Consider the following 16,241-nt stretch of genomic DNA (forward strand, 5'->3'; position numbering starts at 1 on the left):
AGCTGGAGAATTGGAGGGGTTGTGGCTAGGACAAAATGTCTAGCCATGATTAATTACAAATAAGTAGTAATTTGGAAAGCTTGGGGCATTCATTGATTATGCAACACACAAAAAAACTGCCCAAAGCAGGAGGGAGACATGAATGGTAACTAAGATAAAACCACACCTGGTCCAAGATATTCAAACAATTTATAGAATTTAAACTTCTTTTACAAGTCTAACTAAAAAAAAAAAAAAAGTTAAAGCAGTTTCTTGCTTTTCTCTTGGTATTAGAACCATTGCCTTTATTGCTCAATTTGCAGACTTTATGAGATATTCCTGGATTGCTTTGGGTGTTATAGGCAATGCAAGCAGCCTTCCTCTTTAAAGTTAAATAATGCACTACGCATATAACAATAGTTCCCAGGCAAAAAGCCATATCGCAGGTGACTCTTGCCTTTTTGTTTTCTTTATCAGGTCTTTTGCAGTGCTAAGAATCTGCTGGGCAAAATGAGAAAAGGACAAAGAAAGATTCTCTAAATGCTGAAGTTTTGCAACTACCTGAGTGATGAACTGACATGATATTTTGATCAGTGGCTCTGAAGAAAATATCCCCATCAAGTCTGGGACTTGATACAAAAAAATGTATCTTAAGGGTTTTGGGGCTCTCTCTGTGCTGCCTACGCCCCTTCCCTCCCTGCCCGCCCATCCCCATCTCTCTCTCATATGATTACTTCCTCTCTCCCCCTTATAAATATATATATCCTAGTACACAAAATAATAAACAGTGAAAACTAATATATCTTTTGTTCACACTGGAGGCTTAATACTTTCAGCTTGATGGACTCCCTTGTGATTGTTTCAGCTAAAATATAACTGCTAATAGTAATAACAGCCAAGCATGCACTGCAGTCTTCATCTACCCTGTAACACAGGTTGTCACAGATTTCAGATATCTTCTACATAGCATTGCACTGATTCAGAAAAAAAAAGCCAGGGGAGTCCTACAATGTAAGAAGAAAAGAAAAACACTCTCTTCAAGAGCTAAGCAGTGTCAGGCACTGAGTGAAATACTGGTCAGCACTGGGGTGGTTTCATCTTCATAGCACTGCACTGAGGGCAGAGTCATTACTCTCTAAGTTAGCACACAACTAAAAGGAGGAGGAGGAGAAAATAACTGGCAGCTGAAAGTTCTGTAGTGCACAGTGCTCAGCATACTCTGCCCTTACCTGACAAGCTGCGACAGTAAGGTCATTTACTTTAAAGTTAAGACCATAAGCTTTTCTTTCAGACTAAAAATTCTGTATGTTTGTAGGCAAGACATAGCAGACATTTTTGTTCTTGGTCCCTTGATTTGTTACTCACACTAATCATGAAGTTTAACAACAGAATACAAATATGCTGGGAATTATATTTTAAATCATCTCTATGGTAGAAAAAAAAATCTATCTGCATTTTTACCTGCTAATTCTTAAGACTCTCACAGATTTCTTAGAATACTCAAAAAATGATGGAATGTTTCTAACAATAGCAAGAATATCCCAAAGAGTAACAATTAGAGATACCTAATTCTGACTGATAGATTTTTTTCAGCGCCACTGTTGAGTGGTTCTGTAACTTAAAAAGATCTGGATGAGACCAGCTGTCTGTGACAGGCTGGAAATGAGGTCAGCTGAAAACTGGAAAACCTGAATAGCAACACTCAGAAGTGAGGTCGGCAGCAGGATGAACACTCACTTTTTGTCTCACTTTTGTCTCAGCGATTTACAAAGCAAATTAATAAACAAGAATAACATTTTGTCATCACTCTCCCCTTTAAGTTAATTCATTACTGCTAGCACTGAATGATGAATGAACCTGAAGTCAAATGGGAATCATCTTCATTCTTAGCAGGTTGCTAGAGCTCAACAATTTTTATATATGCAGCAAGGTAAAAGACTGCTCTGCATGATGCATGAAGAAGTACATCTCTTTCCTCATCCTCAGCTATGCTAGTTTTGTATTGCTTGCTGGATGAAAAATTATAGTAACTGCAAAATAAGCACACGGAACTGGATATATAACACCAAATAAGAAGGTGCCATTTTAACAAAGATAAGGCAGATTGACAAACAGTTTTTTAATGTCACATCAATGTCCACATTTTCTTGTGCTTTCAGTTTTGGAGAAAGCTAAGACTTTGTTCCTCAGCTGTTGTGAGCCACAAATATTAAGGGAAATGCTTTCTTTAATGTCATGGGATGACATTAAATGAGTGGGATGACAGTTAAACATCAAGTGGTATCAGATTGTTGTAAACAAGGCCACAATCCAGTCCCAAAGGTGAATAATACAGAAGGAAAAAGAGAGAAAACAGGAGTATTGTTTGCAAGTTTCATGATTCATTGAATCCCCAAACTCCTAATGCCCTCAACATGTATTAGTTCAGGCTGCAAATCTGTCGGGTCCCATGAGCTACATACACATGGCTGTTGTCAGTACTTGCATGGAACACCTCTAAAGGAGAAAGAGCAATCTAGGTGATCCTGGGTTTGCCCAGATCCTGGACTACAGCTGCCAGCTGCATTAGCTATGCATCAGCTATACATTAGCTATGCATTAGCAATACAATGTTAGGGGTAACTCCATGGCAGCAGGTACTATCTTTCAAAGTCTACATAAAACCAGTGGCCTGAACACTTACTGTGCAAGAGATGCTATGCCCTTCATCTGCCTTCAAATTAACTTTTAAATCACTCACATTAGTCTTACGTACCTATTTATGATAGTATGAACACTGAGGAAAAAACAGCTGTTTTGTGTTTGTAGACAACCTTGCCTAATAGAGCCTTGGTCTGCAGCTAGCGTCCTATGGCAGTACTGATGGACAAGTAAAGGAGAATTTGAAAGGTGCTACTTAGCACATCAGTAGCATGGCCAAAGTGCTGGATGGAGTTAATCTCTCTACTTTATCATTTCCATCTCCCAAACGCTTAATCTGTTGTTACCAGCAACAAAAACATTCAGACTTCACTTATGGGGGAAGCAGAAAAGAGGAATTCATAATGGACAAACAGAAGGCATATATAGTTTCTATAAAAGAAAATACAGAACAGGTTATAAAAAAAAGTGGACAGAATTCACTTTGTGGGAAGATTCCACATTTTTTGTCATGCAAACTCTGTTTCAGTATTGCAACAGTTACAGCTAATGAACACAGCTGAGAAATGCAGAACAGGCAGAAGCCTATTTAATACTCAGTCACTTGACCCTTTTCCCTACTGGAGTAGTTTTAATGGCCAAACTATAACTAGTAAGAATGAACTTCCTGGCTTCTGGCTCTCTGTTTCTCTGTTGCTGAAAGTTTCAGCTCAAATCTATCAATCATGTGGGAAAAAATGTACTACCAGCTGTATTAAATCTAACATTTCCTAATGTTTAAGTGCTTGACTTTCTGTCTTTAGTGTTCCTCTTCATGCAGATTTTTATTCGGTGCCATTACATACTGTCATAGTGCTAAATTTTGATTGACTGGAATTATCTTAACACTAGGTGCCAATGTCAATGTACAGAGGAACTCTGAAAGGTAATCCTAAAAACCTACAAAAGGTTGTCTGGATTTGTGAGACTACAAAAAAACCAACCATATGAAGTAATGCAAGTTGTCAGCTAAGCTTCCCTGCCCACAAAATTAGATTATTCCTTAAGCATAACTAAAAAATAAATGTTGATATTTCAAATCTTATATGGTGAACAGATGTAATTACTGCACACAGTTACAACACAAAAGACAATTATTAATTATGTTTTCTGGTCTGTCTTGTCAAAGATGGCCTTTAGGTGCTGCAAAAATGTTGAATTACAGTTTTCAAAGTCATGTGGCCTAATTCTACAAAATCTCCTCAATTTCTAAGAAATTGAGGTTCATAGTCTGTATCAGATGCCAGACAAAATGGCAGGCTATCATGAATCTTACTAGATAATTTTCTGTTCTTTTTTTTCATTTTCTGGTTTCATGTAATACAAGCCAGTGTGTTTTCTTGTAAAATACAGGCCTCAGTATTTTAGCAAAAATGTCTGTTTTGCCAGGTACTGCTTAAACAAATGGTTACATTATATAAATACTTGATTTCTGTATGCAGTCAATCTGTCCGATTAAATTGGAAATTTTTCATATATATACATATGTTGGATGTTTACAGTCATGCATGTTCTTCACTGCAACTTCTATAGTCCTTCAAGTTTTTTTTAGGTATATTCATATTTGATCCCTTTTACTTATTCAAGATTTCTCTACATAATGCTACAAATAGTAAGTAAATTTAATCAAAATGTAATCAAGTAGAGCCAATGATAAGTTCTCCATTTGGTTTTTGGTTTTGATTTTTTTTCACAGAAAACATATAACCTAGCCACTTTGATCACATAACACCTCTGTGGAAACCCCAGTTGCTGCCTAGATGGGAAAGCGATGGTAAAAAAATATCCAAAGAAATTGTTAGCAGCTTCTAATGAAGGATAGGAGAGTCTGTGTGATTTAACTAGCTAGTTCTCTCTACATCAGCAGCTCTATTACCAAGAGTGCACAACGTTAAAGGATAGATGGATTTTCAAAAGTGTCTAAGGGATTTCAGTGGGAATTAGTATGTACTATACTTAGGCCTTGATGCCCATCAATAGCTCCAGGAGCCTTTAATATCCTACTAAATCTGGCTACAAATGGCCTATCATTGCCACAGCCACAGGCTGGCATTTCAATGTCCACCCATATTCCTGTCACTCCAACAACACATGTCAATCTGAGCTCTGTTTAATCATCTTTTCCCATGACTTGAAACTTTCTTCTGAAACCGTCATTGTAGGAAAAGAGTTGTGAAGGCAAGGGGCGATGTATCTTGCAGAGTGTTCTGGCAAACACCTCACAAAAATAAAGTAATTTTGCAGGCTTTGGAGAAAGAAACTTTAATTTCCAAACTGTGACAGATGATAAACAAGAAAATGAGTCTCCCTCCTTCTGTTTTCACTGCTCATTTCCTCCATTTGTCCAAACCACTGCTATCTTCAAATTGTCCTTAATCCCTTTTGATCATCTTTAGGGCGACCAAATAGTTCTTGAAAGATTAGCAGTCACAACAGTAGTCGGCAGTGAAGTCTGTGCCCTATTCTGCAACATGAAGTGCATCCTCATCAGCAAGTGCTAAAGGAAAAAGTTTCTTATGTCACCTTTTCCCAATAAATCCACACACGTCATCATATAATGTCTTCCCACATATTGTGGCTGCTACGTAAGAAAAAGTAAGGAGCCTGTGGTGTAGAAACTTTGGCCAATCTGGGTATTTAACTGACTTTAGGGTCAAAGGAGAACAGGAACCAAAAGTTCTCTGCAGATCTTTTTTTTTTTTTTTTGCTACATTTGCTACTTAACTGATACAGTTTGCCTACCTCTACAATGGCAGTCATTTTTAAGGAACTGCATGAATGGTAATAATAATATTTTTATTAAAATAAGACAATGTGGTCTTTTTTTTTTAAAGCCTAACATTTTACCTAAAATTACTCATTTGAAGAAGATTTTGTTTAACAGCAACCCAGAGAAATTCTTGCTACTAACAACAGCAATCTCAGTAAAGTTTATTCGCTCAAGATTGAAGCAATCTGGCTTTGAATGTCAACCACACACTCTTTAATAAATGATCCTTGTTAGCAAGAAAAATAAACCCTTTTTTATTATCTGATTCACTTTCTTCTGAATTAATTTCATTTTGGACACAAATAATGGATAATTTGTGACTAAGGTTCATTTTGGTAGGATTGCTCTGGGGTGAAGTTCTTTCCACCTGTGTGCTTGTTTCTTTATCACGACAAACATGGTTACTTAATATTTACATTGCAGCAACAACATGGGCTTCTCTTAAGAATCAGGTTCTATTTTAGATGATGTATGCAGATATACAGAAATTTGAATTCCGTATCTCATATTCCCTGCCAATATCTACTGTTTGGCTTATCTGCCATCCAGGCCTGATAATCAACACATTAGGCATGCGCTAAATAGGTCTACAACTTACAGAATGCTCTTTTCTCTTCTATTCAGACAGACAAGATGTACAGTTGTTCAGTGGACTTTTAAAAAGCATTAACAGAAAACCCGTCCAGATTTAAGGTACATAGAGCCTATGGTGTAAGCTAGTCCATGGTAAAAATTAGACTGTAACTGAGTTCATAATTAACATAGCTGTTTCTGTACTTATACAAAATTACTCAAATACTTGGTTAAAAAAATAAAATCAAACACAAAATTTAGGAAAAACAAATATTTCAGGCTGCTTAAAGAGCTTTAATTTGTTCCCTGTACACCATGATACAGTCCTTGACTGGTCACTGTTTATTATTTTCTCCAGAGGACTACAGAATTATTCATTACAGGAGGCAGACGATACTCATTGAGTAAAACACTGCTCACTATCCTAATTTAATCTCATGCTTCGCTATGTGGACCCCATTTTATATTTAATGTGTATTTCAACTCTTTCTATAAAAACTGCATTTTCTCATTGGATTTTCTATAGTGCTCATTACTACAGTAGACAATTGCTCCATAAATCTACCTATCTATCCAATACCTCCATGAGGTGAGTATCTGGCATCATCTCCATTCTACAGATTAGATGTTAAGGCTGAAAGATGTTAAGGTTAAAAGCACATATACATTTTTAGTGCTCAATCTGAGCCAAGATGTCTACAAGTATGTTTTGTTTTGGTTGTTGTTGTTTTGTTTTGTAGGACAGCATTAGATACATTCAGAGAGAGTCATTACTTATTTGAGTTGCAGCTGTGAATGTTTGGTATTTCCACAAACTGGACCTCTGGGTTTCTAGTTAGATACCCTGAAAATTAGGATCAAACTAATGACTGCTCCGTGAAGAAATTGTTTATGAATCTTATCAAACATCACACAAGATTGTCATTCCAGAGGCAGAGTTAGAAGCCAGATCTCCAGGGTAGCATTCTCCTGCCTTTGCTATGAGATCATTCATCAAATTGCAATTCCCTTCTTCACTTCTAACACAATTTCTAACTTCTACAATAAAAATTGTGGACAATATTCTACTTACACTATATCATTCTGATTCAGCTTGACTCACTCTTCAATGGCTCCCGAACCTCTTTTAAAAAGAGTGCCGCACTTCAAAATCTGAATCTCTGCACTGAATCTCTCCTTCTTCACCTTTCATTCCCACAATTTCCACTCAGCTGACTTCTTTTCCCATTTTAATTCTTTCCCTATTTTACTTCTTTCCCTTTTCTAATATAGTTAGAGTTCTAATATAGTAGGTCTACCTACTGCCTTTTCCCCACTGTGTCTTCTCCCCTCCAAAAAAAAAAAAATCAGATATAAACTTTTTTCCACATTGTCTGGGCATGAGCAGAAAATCATTGTGGGCATACCACTACCAAATGCAGTGCTCCCAGATATGGCCAAGACACACAACTACTGAAAGTCCCACCTGGGCCCAGTTTGGCATTTATTCATCCCTTCTGTTTTAGGGGACTGTAAGTTCTTCTGAAATAAGTTGTGCTGATAAGCTAGGGTGACAGCTGTGGCAAGCCACTTTGTCAGTCTGTGAGCTGAGACCTGTCTGCTCATCATAGCTGCAAAGATCCCTGTACTAATAGTAATTTCTACACTGTGCTGGAATACCCATGTAGCTCTATTTCAAAGGCTTACTACTGTCTATGTCATGATGCCTGGATTGTAGTTCGGGAGTTATCTCAGTCAGTCCTTGCTTGAGGATCCTTGCATCCTGCTCCCCTCTGTATCAAAGTAATGCTCCCAATATTCCTAAGCTAACACTTTTTTACCTCTAAGGCTAGAAGATATACTATAGTTTACGCGATAGTTGGAATATGAAAAATTGTGTATGCAAAAGCAAGGTTTGAATGGATGTGATGGATGCATGCTTTCACAGGCTCTCTGAGCCTCTCAATGGCCTTTGCCCCTTCTAGGCTCCTATCGCTACCACCGGCTAAATCTACCCACTCCTGCCAATTGTCTAAAAGTGCTCTTGCAGATACTATGGTCCAAACCAGGAGCTGTTTTGCCATCACCAGAGTTGAGCACGTATGTGCTGGAGGTCCTGGTCTGAGGTGGCCCCTGCTGGGGCAGGTCTATTCTGCCCCAATAACTGAAGTCAGTGAGGTCTCTTCACCTCTGGAGCTCACTTGGTTTTGATCAACCTGGATAGAGAAAATACCTAACTAGGAATTCTCAAAATAATACCAAAACCCAAAAGGTATGACTTTGGAATGGGCTAGATTCAGCCAAAACTAAACTGCAAAAATGAATCTTGAACAAAATGTCCTTAAAAACTATAACGAGGCTTTCATTTCTTCTTGTGATTTACACACATCACAGATTAAAATATAATATCAAGTTGTATAACTATTTTTCATAAATTGTCCTGTAATATACAGTAGTTTCCCTAAGAAAAACCTGACATATATCCAGAGAAATACTGTATAAATGTTGTCTTGTTTGAAGTTCTGAGGAAACAGAAAAAGTCTATCTGAGGAAACAGGAAACTGTATATCTATTATGATAGCAATCTTATTTTAAATTTTAAAAAATCTAATAATTATATGAATCTATGTATTGGTAGGTTCCATAGAATCTCAGTGTATAAAGGGGGCATAGAGGTTACAGAAAAATATTATTTCGTGAATGCTGCTTATTAAATTATGATCTGTGACTCTTAGAGAAGCCACAAGAAGAGATCAAAAGTCAATGCTATTTCCCCCATGCATTTCCCTCAGTGTAAAAGAAAAGAGTCAACATATGGTACAGAGACTATTATTCATAGATACACATCCAATGCCTCAAGCAATGAAAACTGTAAGTGCTCCTAATCTGCCATTATTGTAATTATTATTGCAATATCTTTCTTTTACCATTACCATTTTGTCACAGAACCAAACCTACCTCCCTCCTGCCACACTGCTGTAGTGCCTATGTTTGAGTCAGTCCTCTGACTTCATATTCTTCACTCTCTATATAATTCTAGCTCTGAAGTTTGGCATCATGTCTGATTTCTCTGTCTCTAATATTGACTTCTCTGTCTCTGTGGTGTTCTACAATTCACCCCGCACCACAGCTGACAGCATACTATCCTAACAATGTCAAAGTTTATAGTGGCAATGTTTGATTTCCCACATCCTAATCTATCATTTTTGCAGGGCCTGGAAGATTTCATTTACTACTCTAATTCTGTATTTTTCATACTTCATTCTTGCAGACGACACTGAACTGGGAGGAGTGGCTGATATGCCAGAGGGTCATGCTGCCATCCAGAGGGATCATGACAGGCTGGAGAAATGGGCTCACAGAAACATTACAAAGTTCAATGGGGAAAAGTGTAAAATCTTGCACCTGGGGAAAAACAATCCCATGCACCAGTATATGCTGGGGGCCACCCAGCTGGGAAGCAACTTGGCAGAAAAAGCCCTAGGGGTCCTGGTGGATGCCAAGTTGAACATGAGCCAATGATGTGCCCTTGCAGCCAGAAAGGCTAATGGTATCCTGGGCTGCATTAGGCAAAGTATTGCCAGAAGGGCAAGGAAGGTGATCCATCCCCTCTACCCAGCACTGGTGAGGCCACACCTGGAGTACTGTGTCCAGCTCTGGGCTCCCCAGTACAAGAGAGAGATCGAATTAGTAGAGAGAGTCCAATGAAGAGCCACTAAGATGATTAAGGTACTGGTGTTATAAGGCAAGCAAGAGTTAATCTATACAAATATAGATATAGCTGAGGTATGTTCTTTGTCTAGAAACAAGCTGACCATCCTTGAGCATGTCAGGAGTGGATAGTGAAGGAATTTCTAACCTCAATTCGGCTTCAAATCTGTCCTTCAAGATGGGAACAACCCGGAGTATGAGTGAACTAATTATGTAGTTAATCAGTATATTTAGAATAGTCAGCCAAAAGCATGATTAAGATGTATCCTTAACCGAACTATCATTATTGTAATACTAAAAACCACACCCACAGGTCAAGAAGACCCCAGCCCAGGTCAGACTCCCACCCCTGAGAATGTGTTGTATGTAGAAAAGATTGTGTAATTGTATGCAAATTCACTGACCAATTAGTGTGAGGAGGGGCTGCAGTAAGGTAGTGGCTCATAGATAAGAATGTGTGTGAGAAACGCCATATAAGAAACATCCCTAGGTGTGCTAGCCTTGTGGCTCTGCCAACTGGCACCCAAACTTGCTCAACTTTGTTATAAACCGGTATCTCGACTCTGTGTGTGAAATTGGCTTATTGCACACCAGGTAATGAATTCGCCTTTTTGGACAGCACTGGAGCATCCCTCCTATGAAGAGGAGATGTCTGGGACTGTTCAGCCTGGAGAAAACAAGGCTCAGGGGGGATCTCATCAATGTGTATTAATACCTGAAGGGAGGGTACAAAGAAGAGAGAGCCCGACTCTTTTCGGTGGTGCCCAGTGCCAGGACCAGAGGCAGGAGGTTTCTTCTGAACATGAGGAAACACTTTTTTACTATGAGGGTGACCAAACACTGGCACAGGTTTCCCAGGGAAGCTATAGAGTCTCCAACCTTGGAGATATTCAAAAGCCATCTAGACACAGTCCTGGGCAGTCTCTAGATGGCCCTGCTTGAACAGGGGGTTTGGACTAGATGACCCCTGAGGTCCCTTTCAGCCTCAACTATTCTGTGATTCTGTAATTCTCCCTACTCTTTTTTTTTTTTAAAATCCCTGACATACCATTAGAGTTCTGTAGCTCTATATTCATTAATAGCTGTATGACTTTCTCGATTAACACAAAATGGTTTATAAGCCAGTATAGATTCAATTACCAACAGGTTATTATTAATGGGAAAAGTGTTCATAAAATTATCGTTCCAACTGGTCACTGAACATTGCATACTATGTAAACTATGATGTTGCCTGTCATGACGAAAGAGACACAAACAGTTAAAGTTTACAAACAAAGCGCTCTAAGAGCACAGTGTGGGTCTCACACAAAATGATGATGAGCTTTACACAGTAGGTTCATTGTTAGAGTGTTTATGGGGAATATCAGAGATGCAGGTTTAATTCTCTTTTCTGCCTGGAGGGATTTAAACCCACATCAGTTACCTCACAGCAGACTGCCCCTGTTACCAGGCTGTAAAATACTCTGGGGTAGGACTTCCTCAGACCCTCTGTTAAAATTGTTCCACCTGGGATGAATCAATAACTATTTATTAGAGAAGAAATTAGAGCTCTCAGTCTCATCCCAAAGGGGCTATAGGTTTGTATTCTCAACAAACAGGCCAATGAATATTTAATTCTGTCATGCAAAGTGCCATAGCTTCCCCTGAAATACAGAGCCTCATTCCGTAATACTCTTTAAGCTTAGTTCTTGATACATTTTTCTCATGAAAGATGGATAATGAGGGTTGTAGTCACTAGATGAGTGATATCTCTGACATTTTACTGGCTGATGCAGCAATAGTACTACAAAAAGGAGAAATCTGGGAAAAAAATGAAGTTGCAGAGATAAATTTAAGTACTGCATTTTAATATGACTGAATGGAAACAAACTTTCATGGAAACCCAGAATGCTGGCCTCTCCTACTGGGACTTGATTATCCAACTTTAGCATCCTTTTCTATAGCTCAGTTGACTTGAAAACATAAATAAGCTCCGTTATATTTGACAGCCACAGATACTGTGAATAAAATGGAAATGAAAAGATGGATAGATACTTTGCAGTAGGAGGGATCACAAATACAGTCTTTTTTACTTCATTCTTCGGTAAGAAAGTAAATATATAAATAAAAAACATTCAGAATAATTGCAGTAGTTGTAAAAGTTAAGACATTGTGGTCATTATCACCCTGCCTTCTTGTAAACCACTCACCATTGCTTATAATCAGCATCACAGTTGCAGTAGTACTTGGGATCAGTACAGTTGCGTTCGATGCCGCAGGCACATTTTTGAATGCCAGGTCCTGATCCGCCCCAGTAGTAATGCTTCTCATTGGCTTTTCCAACCCACCAGGTATATGGATTTCCTTCTGCAAGGAATGAAAATGCAAGGTTATGATGCATCAAAGAGTTAGAGCTCCATAATGCATTAACTGGGCTCAGATGTTTAATATGCAGATGTTAACAACACATAACTGGATAGCCGTCCTGCATTTCTGGCAAACAAATGCATTCATTATTACTGAGCAATTCAAAGGACCTTGCCAGGTAAAGAAAACACATTTTCTTTTCTGTATTCACACAATTTATAATGATTGAAATTAATTAAATATTTTTTAACTTGTATGCTCTTGGTTTAGCTTTTTAATTGTTCTCAGTTTATATAATGAAAATACTTGGGCAGGATGCATAATTATTTTCAATTAATTTCAAATTCATATAGTAAGCCATCAGATGGATTATTCAATATTTGACCACAAATGCTGCACAGAAAGACACATTCATTTTCTCTTTTTTTTAAAAAAACAGCTTTTAATTGGAAATTAATCTGTCTTCACTGGAAAACAAACATGTTCATCATCCTCTCTCCAGCTGGTCCAAAGCAAAGTGTAAACAGAGTCCCACTGGTTGAGAGAGTCCCTTGGGAGATAGTCCTGAAGGACAAAAGGGTCCAGGAAGGCTGGACAGTCTTCAGGAAGGAGATCTTAAAGGTGCAGGAGCAGATGGTCCCCATGTGCCCTAAGAAGAGCTGGCGGGGAAGGCGACCGGCCTGGCTGAAAAGAGAGATTTTGCTGGGACTCAGGGAAAAGAGGAGAGTTTATCATCTCCGGAAGAAGGGGCAGGCAACTCACGAAGAGTACAAGGATCTCATTAAGTCAAGCAGGGACAAAATCAGAAAGGCAAAAGCCAGATAGAGCTCAGTCTGGCCACAGTCGTAAAGGTTAACAAGAAATGCTTCGACAAATTTATTAACAACAAAAAGAGAGGCAAGGAGAATATCCATCCCTTACTGGATATGGTGGGAAACATTGTCTCCAAGGACGAGGACAAGGCTGAGGTACTTAATGCCACCTTTGCCTCAGTCTTTAATAGCCAGTCCAGGTATCCGCAGGGTACTCAGCCCCCTGAGCTGGAAGACAGGGATGGAAAGCAAAATAACCCGCCCATAATTCCGGAGGAAGCAGTTAAGGACCTGTTAAGCCACCCGCACACCCACAAGTCTATGGGACCTGATGGGATCCACTCGAGAGTACCAAGAGAGCTGGTGGAGGAGCTTGCCAAGCCACTCTCCATCATTTATCAGCAGTCCTGGTTAACAGGGGAGGTCCCAGAAGACTGGAGGCTTGCCAATGTGACGCCCCTCTACAAGAAAGGCCGGAAGGAGGATCCTGGGAACTACAGGCCTGTCAGCCTGACCTCCATACAAGGGAAGATCATGAAGCAGTTCATCTTGAAAGTGCCCACAGGGCATATGAAGGACAACCAAGGGAACAGGCCCAGCCAGCATGGGTTCATGAAAGGCAGGTCATGATCTCCTTCTATGACCAGGTGACCCGCCTAGTGGATGAGGGAAAGGCTGTGGATGTTGTCTACCTGGACTTCAGTAAAGCCTTTGACAGCATCTCCCACAGCATTCTCCTGGAGAAACTGGAGGCTCATGGCTTAGACAGGTTTACTCTTGACCTCTGTTCCAGGGAAGATTATGGAGCGGTTGGTTTTGAGAGTGCTCACAGGGCATCTGCAGAACAGCCAAAGGATCAGGCCCAGCCAGCATGGGTTCATGAAAGGCAGGTCCTGCTTGACCAACCTGATCTCCTTCTATGACCAGGTGACCCGCCTAGTGGATGAGGGAAAGGCAGTGGATGTTGTCTACCTGGACTTTAGTAAAGCCTTTGACAGCGTCTCCCACAGCATTCTCCTGGAGAAACTGGCGGCTCGTGGCTTAGACGGGTTTACTCTTCGCTGGGTGAGGAACTGGCTGGATGGCCGAGCCCAGAGAGTTGTGGTGAATGGCGTTAAATCCGGCTGGCGGCCGGTCACGAGTGGTGTTCCCCAGGGCTCGGTTCTGGGACCAGTCTTGTTCAATATCTTTATAGATGATCTGGATGAGGGAATTGAGTGCTCCCTCAGTAAGTTTGCAGATGACACCAAGCTGAGTGGGAGTGTTGATCTGCTGGAGGGTAGGAGGGCTCTGCAGAGGGATCTGGACAGGCTGGATCGATGGGCAGAGGCCAACTGTATGAGGTTTAATAGGCCAAGTGCAGGGTCCTGCACTTTGGCCACAACAACCCCATGCAATGCTACAGGCTTGGGGAGGAGTGGCTGGAGAGCAGCCCGGCAGAAAGGGACCTGGGGGTGCTGGTTGACAGCCGGCTGAACATGAGCCGGCAGTGTGCCCAGGTGGCCAAGAAGGCCAACAGCGTCCTGGCCTGTATCAGGAATAGTGTGGCCAGCAGGAGTAGGGAGGTGATTGTGCCCCTGTACTCGGCACTGGTGAGGCCGCACCTTGAATACTGTGTTCAGTTTTGGGCCCCTCACTACAAGAAGGATGTTGAGGTGCTGGAGCGTGTCCAGAGAAGGGCAACAAAGCTGGTGAGGGGTCTGGAGCACAAGTCTTATGAGGAGCGGCTGAGGGAACTGGGGTTGTTTAGTCTGGAGAAGAGGAGGCTGAGGGGAGACCTTATCGCTCTCTACAACTACCTGAAAGGGGGTTGTGGCGACGAGGGTGTTGGTCTCTTCTCCCAAGTAACTAGTGATAGGACAAGAGGAAATGGCCTCAAGTTGCGCCAGGGGCGGTTTAGATTGGATATTAGGAAAAATTTCTTCACTGAGAGGGTGGTCAGGCATTGGAACAGGCTGCCCAGGGAGGTGGTGGAGTCGCCATCCCTGGAAGTGTTCAAAAAACGTGTGGATGTGGCGCTTCAGGACATGGTTTAGGGGACATGGTGGTTCTGGATTAATGGTTGGACTTGATGATCTTAAAGGTCCTTTCCAACCTAGTGATTCTGTGATTCTGTGATTCTGTGACATCAAGTGGTCCCTCAGTAAGTTTGCAGATGACTCCAAGCTGGGTGGGAGTGTTGATCTGCTGGAGGGCAGAAAGGCTCTGCAGAGGGATCTGGACAGGCTGGATTGATGGGCCGAGGTCAACTGTATGAGGTTTAATAAGGCCAAGTGCCGAGTCCCGCACTTTGGCCACAACAACCCCATGCAACGCTACAGGCTTGGGGAGGAGCGGCTGGAGAGCTGCCCGGCGGAAAAGGACCTGGGGGTGCTGGTTGACAGCTGGCTGAACATGAGCCGGCAGTGTGCCCAGGTGGCCAAGAAGGCCACCAGCATCCTGGCCTGTATGAGAAATAGTGTGGCCAGCAGGAGTACGGAAGTGATTGTGCCCCTGTACTCGGCCCTGATGAGGCTGCACCTTGAATCCTGTGTTCAGTTTTGGGCCCCTCACTACAAGAAGGATGCTGAGGTACTTGAATGTGTCCAGAGCAGGGCAACGAAGCTGGTAAGGAGTCTGGAGAACAAGTCTTATGTAGAGTGGTTGAGGGAACTGGGGTTGTTCAGTCTGGAGAAGAGGAAGCTGAGGGGAGACCGTATCGCTCTCTACAACTACCTGAAAGGGCGTTGTGGTGAGGTGGGTGTTGGTGTCTTCTGACAAGTAACTAGTGATAGGACAGGAAGAAATGGCCTCAAGTTGTGCCAGGTGAGGTTTTGACTAGATATTAGGAAAAATTTTTTCACCGAGAGAGTGGTCAAGCATTGGAACAGGCTGCCCAGGGAGGTGGTGGAGTCACCATCTCTGGAAGTATTCAAAAAATGTGTGAATGTGGCGCTTCAGGACATGGTTTAGGGGGCATGGTGGCATTGGGTTAACGGTTGGACTTGATGATCTTGAAGGTCCTTTCCAACCTTAGTGATTCTGTGATTATCAAATTCCAAAGGCACCTTAACCATTAAAAAAAAAAAAATTATTTAATACTTGAGCATAGGTGATATGAAATTTGATGTAACCATATTATTTGGCATTGGGTTTGTAACTTGATATTTTCATATACTGCTCTAAGTTTAATTCTAATGCTTTTGGACTAACTAAGCCTCTTACGTGTAAATAAATAAATGAACCCCCTCTACTTTAATTTCTAATTTGAAAAAATGCCATTGCTGAAAAGTTTATTTTCAGTCCTTCAGTTCAGCAAGACACTTAAATATGAGCTTAACTTCAAACCCCTCTGAATAATTCAATCAATCTTAGTGATTTCTCACATTTAGAAAACATGATTGAACTCAGCC

The 16,241-nt window shown here is 40.9% G+C and overlaps 1 protein-coding gene across 1 annotated transcript in view; it reads right to left on the reverse strand.

The window, feature by feature from the left end:
• Window positions 1–16,241, reverse strand: part of CNTNAP2 (contactin associated protein 2) — a gene marked incomplete at its 3' end in the record, with an annotated part of 1,307,043 nt that overhangs the window by 235,633 nt on the left and 1,055,169 nt on the right. The window contains exon 14 of the mRNA XM_081996846.1: window positions 11,881–12,037. Within this exon, the coding sequence (XP_081852972.1) occupies window positions 11,881–12,037 (157 nt within the window). The remainder of the gene's footprint in view (window positions 1–11,880; window positions 12,038–16,241) is intronic.

The sequence above is a fragment of the Phaethon aethereus genome, assembly GCF_964289735.1.
Source record: "Phaethon aethereus genome assembly, chromosome: 2".
Taxonomy (NCBI): Eukaryota; Metazoa; Chordata; class Aves; order Phaethontiformes; family Phaethontidae; genus Phaethon; species Phaethon aethereus.